This window comes from Molothrus ater, chromosome 10 (assembly GCF_012460135.2).
Source record: "Molothrus ater isolate BHLD 08-10-18 breed brown headed cowbird chromosome 10, BPBGC_Mater_1.1, whole genome shotgun sequence".
NCBI lineage: Eukaryota > Metazoa > Chordata > Aves > Passeriformes > Icteridae > Molothrus > Molothrus ater.
The window spans coordinates 14577940-14599597 of NC_050487.2; the positions used below are offsets into that span (position 1 = coordinate 14577940).

The 21658-nt window shown below is 45.1% G+C and overlaps 2 protein-coding genes across 2 annotated transcripts in view; both read right to left on the reverse strand.

Moving 5' to 3' along the window:
* Positions 1-21658, reverse strand: part of CCDC50 (coiled-coil domain containing 50) — a 41804-nt gene that overhangs the window by 8721 nt on the left and 11425 nt on the right. Inside the window, 8 exon segments of the mRNA XM_036388746.1 lie at positions 352-419; positions 422-455; positions 990-1034; positions 1627-1733; positions 7383-7491; positions 10136-10226; positions 14735-14864; positions 16191-16253. Coding sequence (XP_036244639.1) covers positions 352-419; positions 422-455; positions 990-1034; positions 1627-1733; positions 7383-7491; positions 10136-10226; positions 14735-14864; positions 16191-16253 — 647 coding nt within the window.
* Positions 1740-4697, reverse strand: LOC129046777 (serine/arginine repetitive matrix protein 5-like). Its single transcript, XM_054515869.1, has one exon. It carries the CDS (start codon positions 3856-3858, stop codon positions 2962-2964), a length of 897 nt encoding a protein of 298 aa, XP_054371844.1. The 5' UTR covers positions 3859-4697; the 3' UTR covers positions 1740-2961.

Here is a 21658-nt window from a genome sequence, read left to right on the forward strand (position 1 = left end):
CCCTTACACAAACAGAACCAATTACTGCCTTTAATGCTACAAGTCAGGATTTCAGCAAAGGGAAGGTCCTGTAGCAGGGACTGACAGTGCTTCAGGGAGGCCACGAGGTGCTGTGACATCCAGTGCCATCCTTCAAGGCTAGAGCCCCAAGGACTACCTTGCTTGAGGCTGAAGCCAAAAGCATCTTAGCAAAGAGGTGGCTCCAAAAGGCTCGGGAGCAGCTGAGTAACAGACAGCGAAACCCTTCAGATGCATCACCAACTTTTGCTCCCACCATACACTCACCTCCCTCTGAAAATAGGAATAACATTATAGCACCTTATCTGTGGTGCCTCCTGAAGCCTGGCATACCTTCCAATCTTGATCATGCCTCCTCTTTTCAAAGGAAGACTTTTCTCTTTCTTCTCTTTTCTTAAAGCCTTTTTCTCCTCAGCCATCAAGAGACGAGCAATTTCCTAGAAGGGAAACACAGACTCAGGTCAGACAATTTTACTGCTCTTGTGGGTTTGAGAAATTCAAACCCTTTTCCATGGACAGCTGCTGAATGGCAAGGGTGCAAATCCAGGATTTCATCCATCTGTGATCAGAAATCAAGGGATGGGGCAAAGTTAAGACTGGTGACATGCAGCATGTTCAATCGCTGATTTACAAGAACTGCATTTGCAGAACCTTTCTCCCCTCTATCCCTTCTCCTAAAAGGGGTTGGTGGTTCATCTCACAACATCTTGGATAGTCCCCCTTGGGTTTTAGTTACAAGAAATTCTCTTACAGAACCATGAACTTCCTGCCTTTGTCATGGTTGTAACAGGCAGTGCAACTCTCTGCTTGACCAGCCCATACACAAAACCCATCTGGGAGAAATTCCCACTAGAGCCCCAGGCTTCCCCTACAAGGAAAGAAATTATCAACTAGAGGGTCAGAGAAAACAAGGGCTGTTTAGCAGCTTCTGCAAGTAAAGGAATTCCACAAGTATTTGACTTGTTGCTCACCTCATCTTGGGCTACTTGAGCTGCCTTCTGATCTGCTTCGTTAGCCTGGAGGTGGGGGGAAAAAGTGGGGAAGGAAAACCAGAGACAAAAAATTACCATCTCTGAATTAATCATACTCATCAACCTACTGAGCAGGGCAAGTATGTGCCCATACAAATACACCATCATCCTCTCCAAATACACTTAACTACCCCAATACTTACCTCACAACCCAACTCTAATCTGCCATTTCAGCTTTTCAGCTGAATTTTGCCCTCATGTATCTGCCTGGCCACACCACAATGTACTTCCCACTCTGCTGCCTTCTCTCTCAAAGATGGGCAATGGCCTGTCTCAATTGGAGCTGCTTACACTGACTACATGCCATCTTCACCTGCCTGGAAACATCCATTTAATATCACTTTGCTTCAGCACTTTAATTTTGGGGTGTTTATTTCAAAAAATAGGGCTTATTAGTTGGAAGCCAGCTGTCACTCCATATCTGTGTGTATGGAAGACAAAGGTAATTAGCAGAATGCACAGAAGCAAGACCTTAGGTCTTATAGTCACTCTTATATATTAAAGGTTTACAAAGTAAAGTTTTCTGTGCTGGTTGCCTTGGTTCCTTTGAGTTGAGCAATGCACCCTCTCTACTTACCAGGAGCTCTTCCTCCTGCAGCTTCCGAGCAATCTCTGCATCAGACAGCTCCTGTTCCATCCGGGGGCCATCGTACATGGCTTGTGTCCTCCCCCTCAAATTAGTGCCTACACAATTGAGAGAAAACAATCAACTCAACCATTCTCCAAATCCTTTGAGATCCCCACCACCTCCTCAGCCACCTGCAAACCCCACACTCAAGAGAACCAGAGATCATCACAGAGTACCTGCCACACCCTGTCTCAGACAACAAATGCAACTCCAGGGCAGAACAGGCCATGTCCCTTGAAGCACTCTTTGGTGACAGCAGTGCTAGCAAAGGAATTATAACTTGTCACTCTGCATTGATACAGGCACAGTGGCAAAACTGGGCAGCAGAGAGCAGCCCAACATTTGATATGAGCACAGCAGAGTCTGAGCACACTGCTGAAGCAGCACGGGCTGCAAGGGTTACCCAGGACAGGCTCACCTGAGTTTTCAGACAATTTCTTCCTTGGGATGACCCATGAATTTTACAATTCAATGAGAAAACAGAAAAGTAAGCATTTTTGAAGTTCATATAATGTTCAGTTCTTATTTTGAGTACAGAGTTTTGTTATTTCAAAGCTAAACCTTCTATTTCTCTAAGGAAAGTGTTTGTATCATGAGGAAGAAGAATAACTGTCCCAGTGTCTTTAAAAGTAGAAAGATAGGGTCTGGATCTTTAAAGCCAAGTGCTTGTTGAGCAAGAACTACACAGGTACACATTTCCCAGAAAATTCCACTCGCACAGAATTTGGCAAGAATCTTGCAAATAGAACCCAGTTGGATGCCCAGTGCCACTAGTGAACTCTGCCCAACATGAATTAAGTTGCAGCAGGGTTTTCAATAAGAAGTGGATGAAAATTGCTGGGTTTTTTTGTGCTTAAGCAAAGTGTGCTCACTTACAGTCCTGCATCTCAACTCCACAAAATACAACCATAACCTAACATTCAGGGGTTTGTTCCCTTTTTTTCTCCTGTACAAGGAGGCCACAGCACAAAATGTATTTTTAAAACAAAAGCTGGGTGTTGGTTGGAGTTTTCTGGGGGGGTCTTTCTTTGGGGATGGTGGGGTGGTTTTTTTTGTGGGGGGAAGAAATTTGTTTTCTTAAATGAAAGGATACCAAGGGCACCCCCTCCAACAATACCTTCTTACTCATCCTCTCCAATGCCATGGAACATCAGGATATAGAGCAAGAACATTAATGGATAAGAAGAATCCTGCTAAATCAGGAAGAAACCTGGGCAAGATTCCCTGTGTACACACTGCAGGTAGATACTGGAGAGAAGCATCTTCAAGGAAGCCAAACATATCTCAGACAGCAGTATGGGGCACGCAAAGGTCCATCCCCACACATACGCACACCTTCCCCATCACTCGGTTACCTGGGTCTCGCTGGCAGCCTCCAACCTTCCCCTGGCTCACAGCATGAGGGGAGGGGGAGTGTCTCCTGTGTCCTGCCCTTTTGTAGGCTCTTGCCTCACCCCTCCTATGGTCATCTCTAGATTCAGCATCATAGAGCTTCTCGTCACGTGCCATCCTGTGTGACGAGTGGCCCTGGTGGTGAGATCTGTGTTTCTCAGGGTGCTGTCTGCCACCCCGATGCCAGGTCTCCTGCTCTGCCTCCAGTTCCATCTCAAGGAGGGGAAGGTGCTTTTCTCTGTCTTGCCTTGGTGGCTTTCTGCTGTGCCGTGCTTCCTCCATGAGTCCATGCTCCAAGTCCAGGTCCAGACTGAGAAGTCTCCTCTCCTTCTCCCTGCCAGCTGTCCTCCTCTCCTGCAGCTCCCAGCTATTGCTGTGATCACAGGCACGGTGCTCGGTCTCTCTTTCCAGGTCAAGGCTGAGATGTCTCCTGGACCTTCCCTGGCTGGCTGTCTTCTGCCCCTGCTGATGGCCACTGCTGGCCTCTCTCAGCTGAGGAGACCTTCCACGGCCCTCTGAGCTGGAGTGCCCGTGTGTGGGGGCATGGCTGGACGAAGGTGAGGGGGGTCCTCGGTGCTCTCTCTGCTGGTGCCTGCCCCTGCCATGACTGTGTGCTCTGGGAGGTTCAGAAATCTGCTCTCTGGGGTCACCCCAGGGCTGCTCTGAGCAATGGGGGGGACAAACAAGGAGGGGGTTAGTGGTGCAGGTGTTAATGCAGGTTCGAGGCCAGACACACAGCAGGGAGAGGAAGGAGTTTGATACAAGGTGCTGAAAATGTAGGCAAAGCATGATGAAAGAAAGAATAATAACAGGGACAGATAAGGCTGGCAGGGTACAAGAGAAGACACAGTGAAATGGCAGCCTGGCTAGCAGGGCAGCACAGGAGGCAACAAGGTTGGAGCAGAAAGCACAGGTCCAACCCAAAAGTGTCTGAGCACTTCCTAGACAAGGACAAGTCAATACAGAGACAAATGACTTTTAATGATGCCACTGGGGCTGAAAAACTGCCAAGAGAGCAACTCATCTCCTGATGACACATCACTGCTGCAGGATCCTGAAACCACCTGGAAAGATTACAAAGAAGGGCACAAGATGCAGGAAAAGTTGGGAGACAATGAGGGGCATAAGGCCAGGAGGGGCCAAGCAGAGTGGTCAGGTTGGACCTTGGTTTATAAGCACAGGTGAGATTGCCCTGGCTTCAGGCACAAGGTCTTTCATAAGAAAACCCTAACTGGGGGAGAAGACCCACATAAAGCAGAAAAGAAGTAAACAGGTAGGATAGGATTTTTTTTTTCCTTTAAAAGCAAGAACAGGATAGCTGCAGCATCCAAACATCCTCCACCACAGACTGTCACGTATCTTTTGCAGACCCACAAGTTTCAGGGCTTGCACTTATTGATTGTCCAAAAAGAAGTTTCAGCTCTGAATGCAAAGGCAGTTATGGACAGAAATTTTAGGGCAGATTAAGACTTCAGAAAACCCAGGCTCCTGACCTCAGCATTGTAGCTAGAAAAGCTGCTTACTTGGCATTTTAGTGGGATTGTTTCCTCTGTGCTTTCCAGAAAGCAGATAGAATTTTTCTCTGCTTTTAGTTTCAGTAATAAACCTGAAACAGCTAAGAGGATGCAGCAATCTGCCTGCATACAATCTACTAATTGATTTATTTTTTCAACTAAACTATTTGCTAAGAAAAATCATTGCACTGAGTGAACTATTATCTCTCTACAGCAGCTTTACAAAATTAAAAAAATGCCTTGAAGCAGAGATTGATTTCAAACAGAACTACACACACACCCCCCCCACCAGAAAAACCCTGCAGCAGGAGACTTTCCTCAATGTCCAGTTTTTACAGTATCTCAAAATATTTTAAATAGATTTCACTGCACACAAATTGCATTCTGTTTTAATGAAGAGCTCTGTCTCACTTACAATCTATCTAGATTTCAAAGGGAGAAAAACAAACCTCACACCAAAACTGAATGTTCCCTTCGAGTCATTCTATTCAGAAAAAACTTTTTCAGAGCCAGCAAAAATAGAGCCTACAGAAAATCCACCTTCAAAACAAGTCTGTGTGACTTTTATCCAGAACAGGTGTATTTTTAAAAGTCTAAGAACTGTAACAGGAACTGCTGTGGTCACTCTTTAAATGGTTGGATTTTTTCTGTTCAGTTTTAGATCCTACATAAGATTTACAGAAAACAAATACCCAATGAAACAATCCAAGTGACTTACTGAACAACAGAGACCAGAGCCTGAAAGCAAGAGTCAGTTTTTGAACAACAGTCACAAGGATCAAAAAATTAATTCAATTTTGTCATTGAGGAAAGCTCAATAAATACAGCAGCAGAGAGAAGGAAAAAAAAAGAGCAAAGCCTGGCTGTGCTGGGAAAGGATTGCTGTAGGTAACACAACCATGCCAGACTACCCAAGCAGATAATTTGCTTTTGGGGTATCTCAGGGTGATTGGTTCATCAACAGGTGCTGGTTCCTGTGGCACCTTCCGTGGGGGCCATGTAAACACTCCACAGACCCTGGTGTTACTCTCTGAAGCAGCAAGTGACTGAGTGAATACAAAAATGTTTTTCATGGCACAGGCACTGCTGGGAGGAACTCTGCCTTTTCTCGTGTTTATTTTTCCACTTTTAAAGAGCTCAGGTTACTTTGGAGCAATAGGCTCAATCCACATTCCTCCTGCACGTGGATGAATTTTACCTCAGTCTCAAACAATAAGAAAAAAAAACCCAAAAACACACTCCACCCTCACCAAAAAAAAAAAAAACCCAAAAAAAACCAAACAAACAAACAAACAAAAAAAAAAAACAACAACCCAAAACAAAAAAAAAATTCACAACTAATGAGGACAATACAAACCAAGGCTGCTGAAGCCTAATCAAATGCTGCTCAAGTAATTAAGAGTTTCCAGAACAACATGCTATATGATCCAGGCATAAAATCCACTCCAGTCCTTTATAGCTTTTAAGGAGCACAGATCTAGAGCAGCACTGTTTGACTGGTCAAACACCTCCTGCCTCACATTCAAAATTATGGATAACTGCAGGAAGAAAACAGACCCACAAGATATCCTACCCTCCAAGTCCAAACCACAGTCTCACTTCAGGAAGTCACAGGCTTGGTCAGCTGATTGGTTACAGAAGTCCATCCTGTCCTACCATCTCTGCATGCACACTTTTGCCTATGTTGTATTTTTTCAGACTTCTCCCATTTAATTCTGAAAACCTGAAGAGTGGGTTGGCCGTAGGACTCCAAGATCAATTTTTCCCAGCTTTGTACATGTAGAAGGACTTGTGATCATGAAGTTTCCACTTGGTTACTGTTTTGCACTTTTGAACTTTGTGCTTTGTACTCTCTTGGCTATCTTTGAACTTCTTCCAAATTGAAACTAAAATACTTTGTGTAAGTTCAAATAAAGGACTTTAAACTGCCAATGGCATTGATGTTAAAATGAGAAATGAGGTTTGATCTTCATCTTCACAATCTGTTAATCAAAAGCAACCCATCTTTCCCACCACATTTCTGAAGAAAGAACACAGGAACCACCACCAGCACATAGCAAAGCCATCCCCAGATTGCTCCATAATTAAATACACCCTGATTCTCTCCTCCCAGTTTAAAGAAGGTCTGTATTCAATCACAGAAGCTGACCAAAAGGAAGCAATAGAGAACTGTGGATCAAATAATTTCCACACTGTACAGTCCCAGACGATAATCACAGCAGAGACATTCAGTAGAGATGACCTTGTTCTTCAGTAAGTCATTCAAGGCAGTTGTGCTAATTTTACAGCTTGGATACATACCTGCAAGGAGCTATTTTTGAAACATCTCCATGAACCAGCATTTATTCCTTCATGTAGCTGTGCCAGCATCACAAATGAGCACATGGAACTGTCTCTCCTCAAATGCAAACATGGAATTTCACCAGCATTTCTCCCCCACACCCCTGGTGTCACACAGCAGTAACTACCTTATCAGCCACTGTCTTTTTCCACAAGCGCTTCTAAAACATGCATGTGTGGCTGTACTTGCACATACACAAACCACATTACCTATCTCTGTCATTTAGGCCACCTTCAAGGACAATAAAAACTATTCAATTGTCTTCTTTGCCTTTTGTTTTTTAACTAAACACTTCCTGATTAAAAAATAATCTGATTCTGACCCCAGAAACGATGTAATGCTACAGAGCTAAATGCAGGACTGTAGCATAAAGCTGAATCTGAGGGATAAAGAGTTGTCAGACCACCAGGTTCACCTAAACTGCCATGATCCTGACCTTTTATCTTGCAGAAACATACCTCCATTTTGTGCATAATAGCTCTCTTCATAGCCTGTGTGTCCCTGGGACTCTGGGTAATGCTTCTTGTGCTTTTTTTCTTCCTGCTGTTGTAGGAGACGGGCAATATCCTGCAGAGATGGAAGAAAACAGACATTAAATCACCACTAAAAAGTATCTCCAGATTCTTTTGATCAAATTCTTTATTCAATTATTAAAATCCTTACCAAAAAAAATGTAATTTTTCAGACACAACAACAGTTACTCAAATTCAACCCCCGAACTGGACGAGGCTTTCAAATTAATGGGTGACACAAGGGACCATGTCAGCAACCAGTAGTCAGCTCAGCCCAGTACTGAGATTCCAACACCATGGCAAACTCCCAGGTTCCTGCTCCTCCTGCACACAAGCCTGCTAAGCCCTAATGGCCAAAGCAGGGCAGAACAGACTGCGTGTGCGACCTCAGGCTTTCCACAGTACTTGGAAGTCACAGAAGTGCACAGCCAGAAATGGGAGTGGGATCTCCTCCCTGCAATCTACCAGGGAAAGAAAAGCACAGAGGCAAAGACTGTCCAGCTAAAGGCACTTCTGACTGGAAGGAGTTCCCCAAGCAAACTGTGAACTCACTTCACACTGGCTGTAATTTGCAGGGACTACAGGATGCCAGGCAGGGAAATGCATCAGTTTGACAGACAGAGACTTGAAGGAAAAGAAAATCGAAAGGATATTAGGAAGAGCAAATAGGCACAAGGCAGGAGCACAGTGGGGACTGCAGCCATTTGTCTCCTGTCACAGTTTTGGTAGATATGCCAAAGAGAAGAGCACTCCATTTTCCTAATTGGTTTCCCTTCGAGATGACTAATGGGTCAACAAGGCCTAGGAACCACAAACAGCTCCCTGGGGCCTGCTCCTCTGAGGCCCACGAGCTTGTGAGTCAGTGAAGCCAGTCTGGAGCTAGGGAGCAAAGCTGGGAGACACCAGCAGGTCATGCTGCCCCTTTGGATGCTATTCATTTAAGCCTTCCTAATCCTCAGGACCTTTACAGAGCCATGCATGTAAAGTGGACACTGCAGGCAGGAAAGGCATGGCTGAAATGCAAACTAAGAGTCAACACCCTCCAGAGCCAAGCCTGCACTGGAGGACATTGGATGGCTGCTCAAGTACAAACTATTATTTCAGGATTCAGGTAAGATCTGCTCTGAAAGCAGCTTTGTGGAAAATCTGGGGATGACACAGGCTTTTTCGAGAAAAAAAAAATAAACAACCCAAAAAACTAAACCTCCACAAACTCCTTTCCCTGACAAGGTTAACCTTTCTAGCAAGTACTGTAAGTCTATAAATATATGAGCTAAAGCACATTATCTCCAGGACTGAGACAGCTCAGGACTTGCAAATCCACACAAACCACTTCTTACAAACAGGATTCATCAGCAGGCAGGGCAGGCAGGCTTAGTGCTTCATTTAAAATACCTGCACTCCAGAAAGGATCTGCCTCAGTCCTCAGTTACATTTCAGACACACTTGGGAACTTCCCAAGTACCAGCAGGAAGAAAGAGAATATTTATGACTTCTCCTTGCTTTAAGGCACAGTCAGCTGAAGCCTGCTCCCAACTGCACAAGATGGTCAGCGGGAAGGCTTGACAGGCTGCAAGGACCTGTGGTCAGACTGCTGACATCCCTGCAGTTCTCTACATAAAGCAGGAAGGAAAGGTGCAGCTCCACAAGTCAACATTAGTTTTGCATCTCCTTCACCTTCCTGATAAAAATATGACAGATCACTACCTTTTAAGCAGAAATCCTATAGCCAAAGTGTTCCTCCCACCCCGTTAGCACAAACTCCTCTGGGAAGCCAAGCTCTTCCCATCTCTCTGGGCAGCCTTTCAGTACTTGCTTGGAATTAATGGTAGAAGAAGAAAATGAAGTCTTGCAAAAAAATCTAGTACATCTGTCAGGTAAGGGCAGATTCTTATTTCAGGCTCTTCCAGGAAATTCAGCCTTGTATTCAAGCTCTTCCTAATACAGAGAATGCCACCAGGTGCCTCTTGAACATCTCGAGACAACTCAGACTTCTCAGAAAACTATCTGAAATTACAGGTTCTCACAGGTGTTCCTCTACTCTGTGGGTTTCTTGAAAACTATATGACAGGATGATCCACTGAGGTGACCAACAAGCAAAACCCTTTGTACACTATGAACAAACCACACCACCCACTCTCAAGCAAAAGGAGCAGAGAAACATTCTGAAGTCACAAAAGGAATCTGCTTACAGATTCCTTACAGCAAGAAACTGTAACAGGGTGTTCAGGCTGTGAAATACTAAATTGAAAAATGAAGAACCCAGAAACAGATGGCTGGGCCAACAGTCCCACTGAAATCTTTGCATTAAAGACAAAGAAATAATGGCCCAGGATTCTCCCAAGAGCACTACCTATCTTCTTGCATTTGAGAAAGCAAGCAGGTCTCAGAGTGTATGAACAATTACAACTTCCTACAACAGGGCAATAAACACCTCAGCAAGACTTACCTATTACTTGACCTCTTCATTAGCAAGGCCACTGGCATCAACAACCCTTATGACCCTTGAGTGTGAGGACTATGACTGTATCTTATTCCTGTAACAGGACTCCCCAAAATCTCTGTGCATACAGAGCTCTGTCATGACAAGGACTGCCACCATGCAAGCCAACTCCTGTGGCTACTGGCCAAGAAATGTCTGCCCTGAAAAGGCTGCTACAAATAGCCCTGCCATCCATCCCTGCAGCTTTAAAGGTTACCTCGTCTTTCTCCTCTTGCCTGCGGCGCTCCTCCGCTTCAAACGCGAGCTTCACTTGGATTTCCTGAGCAATCTCGCAGTCCTGGCGTTCCCTAGAAGGCAAGGAGACAGGGATTATAGGCAGCTGCAGTCACAGGCATCAGTCAGGCTGGAGAAAGGGATAAAAGAGCTAAAAAAAAATCCACCCAATTTACACAAAAGAATTATTACTCAGTGTTAGTGCAGAGCTATGAATCCTCACCAGGGACCAGGACTCCCTGTACTTACTGGTGGCCAAATTTAGAAAATACTTCCCAAAACATCCACGGAGTAAAATGTAAAAGAGATTCATGGGCAGATTGCTAAGAAAGGAGATAGGTATCACAAAATAGGGCAGGCCAAGGTAGTGCTCAGGAGTCTGCAAACAGCCTAATTCTGCTGAGTTTTTGTCTACTGTGGTATCTAAGGAGAGGTTCAGGGGTATGGTTAATGCAGGCACTTCTGGGAAGTGACTTTCATGTGTAAGCCAAGGAGAAAAAAGTGCAGGAATATGGTACATAAGCCAAGTGGAGGCTGGAGGTGGCAGTCCAGTAGTGAATGAGAAATGTCACTGAGGTGGGACAAGATACAAAAGCAGGACCAGTGCCCAGAGGCAAGGGAGTAACGTGTGTCTAAACAAGGGGGAAGGAGCCACTGCCACAGTGCCAGTGTGGATGGAGGAACACAAGACTGCATGAACTGGGGACAGGGAGAGATGAGAGCAATTGAGACATGAGAAGTTTGGCTGTGCAGACAGACCAGGAAGGCTGAAAAGCATCTGCAAGAACAGTGCCACACTCAGCAGCATGCTGTGATGTCTAGCAAACAGGCTAGAACAATGCCAAGGATTCCTCAGGGCAATTCAGAAATGGACTGGGGGATCTGAAAAGAAAAACTAAAAGTTCTCTCTTTCAGCACTGTTGAGATTGAGCTAAAGACCAGCTCTAAACATGTCAGGGAAGTCAATCCCCACAATTGCAATTACTGAGAGGCAAGGCATAGGAGGAGAACAGTGTGAGCAGCAACAAGCAGAGCCTACCTTATTAGAATACAATCTTTTGAAGAATACACTGACAGTGATCAGACAGGTGATGAAAACACAACCAAGAGTGGAAGACAAGCAAATAACTGAAGCAGATTGAGCTATGTCAAAGGTGTGCTATGTGGGCTGGAGCAACTAGTTCTAGGTTTGAGCAAGAATCTGGGCATAAATGACCGAGTGAATCTGGAGGCAAAGGACTGGGAGAGAATCTAGGACATGAGGAAGTTAAAACACTCAAGTGCAGACAAGCACGTTTTGTTGCAAAAACAAGAAATGTGGCATGGATAGAGCAGCCAATGACACAACAGAACCTTCTTTTACAGAAAGTAAAGAAGAAGGAGAGAAGCAGAATGGGTGGATATTTGGCAAGGGTGGAGAGGAAGAACATCGCAACAAGAGGGGTTTAGAGGACAGATGTCACTAAGAAACAACTCATTTGTCATAGGCAACAAAAAGGCACGCACAGCAGGAAGGAAAAGAAGATTATTTCTGTCAACAGCTCCTTGGGAGCAGACCTCTAGACTTTAGTTATCAATAGGTCAAACATTTCAGGACACAAGTTTCTTTCATCCAGGTAATAAAATCTGGCAATTTTTGCATGTGCCTGTGTGTGTTTCATTTGACTCTGGGGACAAATCTGTTCAAAGTCAGGAGAGTTCACACAGCAGCATACCTAGTTCTTGAACTTGCTTTTTTAAAAAGATACTTTGGCAAACCTGGCACCAGCAGAGAACCACAGCTCCCAGGAAAACAATAGTTGAATTAGCAAATCCCAGGGAGCAGGCTGTCAGTGAGCCTAGTAGTGGATCCTTTACAACCCCAAGCTCTGAGGACATGAAACTAGGCAGAAAATAAGTTAGAAAGGTCAGACACATCAAGGCATTGCACGTCTCCAGTTCCCCTGGCACCTGTGAGCAGAGCTAAGGTGCCAAGTTCATCAGCACAAACTGACTTGCTAAATGCTTAAAATACATCCTATTGAAAACAAACAGGACAGAAAAACAACTAATCATCTTTCAGAGCCAAGGCAACAAGGTCATTGCCTCTCCGTTACCAGCAAGGAACACCAGAAGTATTGCCAACATAAAAGCATTTTCTTCTTTCTGATGACACATCTTGGAATACACCACATCAATTCCTAAGAACAACAGTTATAGAGGATTAGATTTGGAGGTTTATTGCTCAACAGTAATTAAATACTGAGACTTGATTACTTAGTGAACATAAACTAATGTATTCACTTGTGTGAGCATAAGAAAATAGGTTCAAGAACTTTGACAGCTCTTCCTGCCCTTCAGTTTGCTTAATGTGAGCTCAAGTCCCAATCAGACCCCAAAAATCAGTCAGAGCAACACAAACATCACCATTCCTGAACATCCCACTCGTGTCCTTCACTCCTGGGCAGCCAGGAGTGTTAAGAAAGTCAGGAAAAGTCTACATCAGTTTACAAAAAAGAGAAAAAAACCTAAAAGTTTGTGTGATCAGAAAGCTCCCTCCCATTAACAGTGACTGCAGATACTAGTTGTTGCCAGATGAGGAGAAAAAAAGGGATTGCTGTTCAAAGGAACTATTCAGAGGAACTGCTCACATCAGTGCAACAGAACTATCACACACTGAGAGCAAAACAGGGAAAGAACACATTTTCACACTATTTTATTTTAGTAATCTTGCTACTCTGCTTAGCAGTTTGCAGGCTGCTCAGCTAGATGCGAGAGATGCTTTTAAAGAAGCATGAAAATCAGGTTTGATGTTTCCCTGAATTCTTAAAAAGAGATGTTTCTGATCTCTCATTTATCTTCACAAAGTCCTTCTGAGAGAAATTAGGATCTGAAAGAGAGAAGAAAGCCAATAAACTTGAAGAGCTTTTTTGTTTCCTGTTTCTAAAGACCCCTTAGTTCTGCCCTCTTACTCCTCCCATCACCTCGTAGCATCAAACTGTCCTACATGACACAGAAAGCAACAACAATAGGGATTATTTTGTTGCCAGTACATGCTACTCTTGGACAAGGAAGAGACTGTGGGAATGTACAAAGAATTAAGGAAGAAAAAGATCCAATTACAAAAGGATGCCTCCAACTTCTTTTACTACTCTTGCAGAAGAGCTCCTGCTCTCAGAAGCAGAACTGCTGCTGACATAACGTTTTACATCAGCAGTTCTGCCTGTGCTTTGGCTCACAAAGTTTGTAAATCCCATTTTACAGAGTCCTACAACAAGAAAATTGTTTGCAGATCCCAGTAAGTAACAAAGAAGAATCATGTCTGCCATACAAAATCAATTTTTATGTTGTCATTTACTGACTCACATCTCTAATTGGTAATAAAGAAATAAAACTATTGAAAAAAAGCACAGACTTGAGAGATACATATGTACACAAGGTCTGTCCCAGTGTGCTGGGAACATTGAAAACAGTGGCTCATCTGTCACGCCCCAGCTTCAAAGCTTTCATGAGCTGCTGCTTTGAAGCCAGTCCTGTATCTCCCACATCTGCAACACAGAGCTCTTCTGCTCTGTCACTGGTCCTGCCAGATGAGCTACCCAGGCTCTGTGATCCACCACCAACTGCACCCAGTGGGTGGCATTCCAGAACCCAACAACAGTCAGGAGGCAGCACAGCTGCTGGGAGATGCATCCTGCCTTGCAGACCTTGTATTTGCAGGGACCCCCATCCACCCACATCTCATGAGAGGGATCTGGCTGAGCCCTGTCCCATGAACCATCTGCTACATCCAGTGCTCTGCAAGTCCACTCTGGATTGGAAAGCACAGTTTGTTTTGCCCTGTGCTGCCATGTTTCACTTCTACATCAGCTCCACAGCTGTGAACCATGGCACACAGAGAGCCAAACCACAGACCACAGGGTTAAGATGTGGCATGTGGGGACTGAGCAAACCTGCAGAGCACACTGGATCAATCATTAAATGCCCTCCCACAGTTACTGCAGAAGTCATTGACTGCAAGAGAGGCCTGTCCCCCAACACCCATCCCCACTGAGGCTCCCTGGAGCAGCAATTTCCCTTCCCAGGTCACTTCATGCTGAATAAATAGCTGCAAGCACACACAGGGGCTGTCAGTGCAGCAGGACACCAAAAGCATCACACCCAGCTCCTCAAAAGCATTCACCAGGCACAGGGCAAACACACCAATATCTGCAATTTCCACAGGACAGAGATTCCCCGTAGCACTGGGTCCTTCTGTGGCACAGTTCCTTCAGTCTCAGACTTCAGCCAGGGACAAGGTCAACACAAGTGGCCAAGTTACCCCATTTTCACAAGCAGTAGAATGGGAAGGCTCCTTCTCATGGACAAGCAACAGTATCTAAGGCAGGATGGGCTCCAAGACCACCTGCTCCCACACTGCTCTCATTCCTCTGTGCCAGAGCCTGGTATCACTACTTTCACAGCAGTGGACAGCCAAAGAAAAAAAGAAACAAAAGCAAAAGGCTGATGAACCCCACACACTGCCAACTCAAAGCAGCTGCTATTAGTGCTCTGACCAAATGGGACTAGCATTCCCATTCCAAGATCTCCAGCACAAACTCACAAGTCTTTTTGGTGTTTCTGGATTTGAGCACGGGCTTTCTTATCCTCCTCTTCTTGCAGTTGCTTGGCCATCTGCAAGTCATGTTGCACCAGACGATTACGCTGAACATTTGTGGCCAAGTGATGCTCAACTGGAAATAAACACAGACAAGAACCCTCAAATCAGGCTGCAGAACTTCACTGAGTGAACAAGATAAACCAAGTGGGAGGGAGATTCCAGCCCAGAAAGGAAGACAGATCTTGGCAGGGAAACACCAAGCAATCTCTCTAAAGGTGGGAAAGTCCTGAACTGAAATTATGCTAGCAGCTTGAGATTGCCTCTTTTCAGCACTGAGGGGGCTGTATACGGGTCTGATACCAAAACAAGTTCTGCGTATTTTAAACACATCCAGGTTTATAGGGAATGGTTTTTAGGCTTTGAATTTCATTCTCTGACCACAGAAAATCAACACAGACAAATGAAGTGGGTCTGGGAGGGACCACTAGAGGCCAGTGAGGATGAGCTGAACCTAAACCACTTATTATGGATACTTTTCTAATTTGTTTTCAATAACCTCTACAGAAGAAAACTCCTCTCACTCTCAGCAGAATCAGTTCCAAAAATCTCCCTACCTTTATATTTAGCAACAGAGCAACTTAGTGCTCCAGTGAGTCCTTTACCATACATGGATATTGCCTGCCAGAAAAAATGGCTACATGAGCTGCAGCCCAGAGTCCTCTTTAATTCAATGGTGTCAGGTTCCAGCACCAAGGGCATGAGCAGCTGCACCCTTGGTGGAGCAGCAGGAACGGCATTAGCACCTGGTACTGGCAGATACCAAATCCATGAGAAGCTGATTAGAGAGGCCACCACACCTGAAACTACAACATAAACATTCCCAAACTAACAGATAAGCATGTAAAAAAAATTAATTTAAAAAAAAGCACTAGTCACTTTGCAGTTTCTGGCTGTCCTTTTTTTCCTCCTTTATAAACTCTTCTAGTGCACAGCTGCCCTACCTCAAAATGTCTGAAAAGGAAGGCTCCTTTCAAAAGGCAGACACTGCTAATTCTGAAATAAGTAAACAAACAGACTCTTCTGGTGGTACTTTAGGTCAGACTATAAAACTTGAAGCTTCCAAAATTGCTAGTCATTTCTAAAATCCTTGCACAGCAACAAAACCCCAAGTGCACTCCTACATGCAATTTTATCATAAATGGCATAAACAAACTCAACTCTAAAGGAGAGCACAAAACTGAAATATAAAATGCAACTATCTCTGGGGTACAATGTGAGCTGGAGCAGAGTGAAGTGTAGTGTTACAGGATAGTGAAGACAGCAATAATAAACTGTATTCCATTAAAAGGAAAAAAATTAAATAAAAGCAGGAAGCATTTTTCTTAGCAAAATCAAATAAAGCCAGCTATCTGCTGGGACAAGCTTGCTTCAGTTTGCTCTGAAGATTGTTGCTACTTACTCTCTTGTTCCTGTAAATTATGGGCCAAGGTATGATCTTCCAGAATAGCAAAGTCTCGACACACTGAACAGGGAAATAAAGTAAAGAGAATTAGCACCAGAAAAACAAAAAACAAACAAAAAAAGCATCAAACAAGCTATGGTAGTCAGGGAAGCATGTGAACTTCTGACAGCTTCTACTAGCCAAGGTCTGGAATTGTGGTTTTCCCCCACTCCTATCATCATGTCTATTTTTGTGTGCGTTTATTTCTTTGTCCTTGTTGGCATAAAATGCCTTCTCCACTCTCCCCTCAACCTCCATTTCAAGAACAGAATAGTCCATGCTACCACTGGATCAGACCTTATGTACAAAGCTCTGCATTCCATTCCAACAGAATATCTATTATATATTTTTACCAATGCCCACATTGACTGCATCCAGCTAAAACCAAGGGCAGGCATTTGTGTTTACTGTGACTTTCTGTGCCAGGTTAAAGAGTCTGAGAATAGGATTTTCATGGCACAAAGGGCAGGTGCGCACTGGCACCTCTCCAAAGCTGAGCAGACTGAGCTCCATGGCTCTCACAGCATTTCTCACAAGGCATTTCTACCAGCTCAGGTATCATTTCCAGTTGTTTCTTGTAAGCTTAATTGACTGTCTAAAAGCAGATGCTGGATTTGCACCTAGAACCCAGATATGGGATCAGTCACAGCATTATGGGCAGGGATAACTACAGCTTCTTCAAAAGATGCTGAAAATGACCTTGAGACAAGTGAAATGGGAAACAGATGAACTCCCTTTGGCACCAGTTTAAAAGCAGCAGATTTTTGCCAATGCCTACCACTTTCCCACTTGAACTTTCAAAGGAATGCTCTACCTGCACTGTAGAAAAACACCAGAGTACATTTTTAATTTGTTATGCTAGGCAGTAGGGCAACAACACAAGCCACATACATACTGGGATAGGGACAGACACACAGCATCAGGCTCAGCCTTTTGGTGGCAGGTTCACAGCAGCTTCTCTGTGAACCAAAGACAGTGACCTGTCCCCCCAGACTGCAGAATGGGGCCCCTCTTCACAGATCTGCCAGACCTGGGGTTTCTGCCTGCTTTGAGGGGAGTTTTAGGCAGTGGCACCAAAAATATACACTATAGAGGTCTGTCATTTATTTTTCCCTCAATGTGACAAGCTAAGAAGCTTAACAGCACCCACAGAGGGGAATATCTCCCACTTGAAACACATCACAAAGCAGAGAACTACAAGGTGCTTCTGAAGCCACAGAGGGAAGTACAAACTCCTCCTGCTGCACTCCACTGGCAAAACCTCTGGGGAAGACCAAGATTTCTCTTTAGCAGAGCACAGGCACAGCCTAAAAGATAAACTGAAAATAACCCCAAAACCCCCAGAATGCATCAAAAGTACAAGGGGAATTTATGAGGATCCTGTTTGTGAAAGGGTTCAGAGTCAGAAAAGATAAAACATTTCCACTGCCACAAAGGAAATGAGAAAGCAGCTGCATTTCCTAAGCCATGATCCCACAAGCCTTCCCTCTTCTCACAGATGCACATGCTCCACTAGAGAAGCATCAAGACATTACTCCACACCCAGGTATCCTCACAAAATACCTGGAAGAGTTTCTAGTTGTCTGTACCAAGAGATCAGACAATGCTTTACCATAGTCAATTGAGGTTTTGGTTCAGTCTGCACTGAAAGGTGTTTTAGGATGACAAAAGCCCCTAACAGCCAGAGCAACGCTTCAGGGAAGGACAGTGACACGCAGCAGGGTGGAGATGAGGACAAAGGTTACAGTTATATGATCCCACAGTGGCCCACTTTAAGCATGAATAAATCTGGATGGTGTAATTAAGGTTTTGCCGTTGCTTTTTTTCATTGCAACTTCTTTTAAAAAAGGAAAGATGATATGAAACTCAATAGCATTGAAATGCTTCCAGTGGCCATTTCCGTAGAAAGAAAGAAATGTTGCCTTGAGGCACAGATCTGGAAAAGCCACAGCTGAGTCACATGCAGCAGTGCTATTCACAGGTGACAAACCCAGAGTGCTTGGTGGTCACCAACACATGCTTTTCACAGGATAGGGCAAGGGAATCTTGCCCTAGAGACTAATTCTGTGATCCCTGCTGAATACTGCTTCAGCTTCCTAGAACAATTGTGGAACAACCACCTTCTGCTCACAAGAAGCATCATCTGGCTTGCTCAGTGACTGGGCCAAGAAGCACATATAGGCCAGAGTACCCTAGTGCAACTTCCAGCTCCTGACCCAAAGCCACCTAGGTCCAGTGCCATCCCTAAGATGGCCACACAGCGCCCAGACCTGGGGCTGTGCCCTGCCACCGCCTGTCCCACATCCACACAACACTCACAAAGCAAGTGGGAATGCTGCCCTGGGATGAGCCACCAAGTTGCAGGGCTTAGACACGAATAGAGGAGCTGGGTCTTAAGCCAGTGATATTGACAGAGAGAGGGAAGCTGGACAGTTACCAGTGATATGCACACTGGAAACTTCTCAGTGTCTGGGTTCCCTGGTGCTCCCATCTCACAGAGGACAGACACAGCATGGAGCAGACTGGTGGGGCAGCAGAAAGCCTTGGGTTTGTTCACACATTTGGAATTATTTAGCATTGCTGGAGAAGCTGCACACACTCTCCTGTTACAAACCCAAGCAGACAGCTTGAGCACACAGCCCTCTCTTTGTGCTGCTGTGGCTGCTGGCAGGGCAGGCAGCACAAGAAAACCTTTCGTCACTGTCAGAAACTTGGCTGGGCTGGCTGCCTCCAACTCATCTGAGCACATTATCCTCAAGTCCCATCAGCCTGAGAACAACGTGCTAAGGAAGATGAGAACATCCCATCAGGAACACAAGGAAGCACTGTCAGCCAGCCAGGTGGCAAAGGATGGGAACACCTGCACCTCCCTGGCAGATTTGGGGCTGATGGCAGTGCAGAACATTCCCTCACAATCAGACCCAGTACCCATGGCACCGAGCCAAGCATGACAGCAGCTGCAAGAGAGGCCAAGGAAACCAATCCTTGAAGACTCACATCCAACAATGAGGCAACTATGAAATTACTGGAGATGTGGACAGGCCAGCCATGGTCTGAAATGAAGTTTCATCAGCACTAGTTCTCATTCCCTGCCCAGTCTCAGCAGGGTACAGCACAATCATTACTAGGTTCTGTGTACCCTGGGTTTGTGCTGAGAAATAGGATGGCCCCAAGGACAACAGACTCAATTTCTCCTCTCTGAGAGGCTTTGTATTTAAGAGAAAAGAAATCCATTTCCTTGCTCCCTAACTGTATGTCTAAAAAATGAAAGGTGAGATTAATATTACTTTCACTGTTGCAAATTAACTTGACTTCCCATCCCTGGGCCTTGGCTGGGAGCCACCAGGCAGTCAAACAAGCAGCAGGGGTGCAATGAGAGCAGCTACAATTGGCAAGTCCAGCGAAGCATGGAACATTCACAACAGGTTTACCAAGTCTGATTGAGCCAATCTACCTTGGCACAGCAGGAAGCAGACCAGGAATACACTCTGGCACAGCTGTCAATAAAGAAATGCCTGCCCAGGAATCCCAGTGGCTGCTATGGCCAGCAGTGCTGCCAGCTGGGGAGGATGAGGGCAGAAGAATCAACCTTAACAGTGATAGGATCCAAAATTCATGCATGGAAGAGGGAGCTCACTTGTCTTGAGGAATCCCTGAGAGCCCCTCTGCAAGCTCCAAGCACAGATCTGCTCCTCTGGTAGTTCTCACTGGAAATATGCTTTTTGTGTATTGGTGCATCCGAGGCTCTTGGAAACATGGCTGCAGCCCTGCCTTTATGGCTGACATAACAAAGTCTCTAGGTACAACAGTTCAGCAAAATTTCATTAAATAACCTCTTCCATTTTACATTCTGCCATTTTACATTCTGCCGCCCATAAAACTAACTTTCTCCAGCATTACCTCAGCTCCACAGCTCAGCATTTTTAACACCTCAAACTGTCTCAAACAGATCAAGATAACCACAAGGAAGGAGCAAAGGCACTCTTAGATGTTGCTAGTGATACTCAGGTGTGTGCCAAAGAAGTAGGTAACACCCAGGAACGGGTGCTGTGGTGCACCCATTGTGTCTCAACAAGAGGTCAGCCCCTACTGGCTTTTCATGTAAGGTTCACAGCAAAACACCCCCCTCACTTCTGCCTGAAGTCTTAGATCATGATTTGACATCCACTGTGGGTCCCAAGGGCCCCTTGGTTCACGTGGCCCATGTAACGTGTCCAGTATCCATGCCAGTTCAGTGACCCAGGCAGCACAGATGCATGTTCCAAGCATTTCCTTTTGGGTCTTAAAACCATCCCCACCCCCTCCACTCCCAGCATTTTCCCGACAGCACTGTGTGCTGGGTAATTCACAAAACGAACTAGGTGTGAGTCATGCTTAGTTCAGAGCATCTGCAGCTCTTGAATTCTAATCTAAAGGACAGGAGGGAGAGAAAAGACAAAAGTAACATGAAAAAGCAGTATCATCAGCTAAAAATCAGTTTTAGGCCTACAGAGCTGATAAATTAATGGCAAGCATCAAATGCAGCCTTTTACAAGCCAGCAGTCTCAGGAGGATGCCTGAGTTCTGTAGAGTCCTGCAGATTAGAAAGCAAGATGGGATCTCTTAGAGACTTACCAGCAGGGACTGGTCAGGCCACTCCAAGACAGATAAGCCTTCAAAATCTGGGAATTATTTCCTTGAAACAAAGCCAACCTGACCAAGTAGTCACCCAGCTGGAGGTGAAGAGCTGCCCTGAGGGCAGATAAAACATGCAACTGGGACGTTTTCTTCGAAGCCCCAGCAGAGCTGCTCTGTGACATACATGGCCCAGGCTGAGCAACTCCCATTTCTGCCCTGCCTCTCCCATCACAGCAGGAGCTCCTGCTACCACACATGGGTGCTGACAGAGGCTGGATAGGACATGTCTGGCTGCTGCAGTTACACAGATGACATTCCCAGGGCTTTGCTCACCAGGCCTCATCATGCCAAGGAAATCAGAAAATCATGCAGGAAGAAGGTGGATCCCAGACAGAGGGCAGGTCGGGGCAGTCTGAGAAAGGGAACAATTTCTGCTCCTCAGCCACAGCACCAGAGCATCACACACAGCTGGGAGCTATGAGGCAGCACAAGGAGACTGGGTAACTCTGTGGGGAACCAAACTGAAGGGTCTCAGCCTAATTCTCAAAAATGTAAACATGCAAAATAATAATAATTAAAAATAAATAAACCACCAAACCACAATGTTTTTTTTACTAGCAGTCTTGGCCTGGAAGCTAAGAACATCTTGGGATTTGGGAAGGAGGTTATCCTCTCTGCTCTAAGCTAAATGCCTTGAGGTCAAGGCCATGAGATTTTTGTGCTCTGTCTGCACCTTTCTCCAACATTAAGCTCTCACCTGCCTAACAGTGCTTCAAGAAGGAAGACTGCATTTTGGAATCAAACCCTCA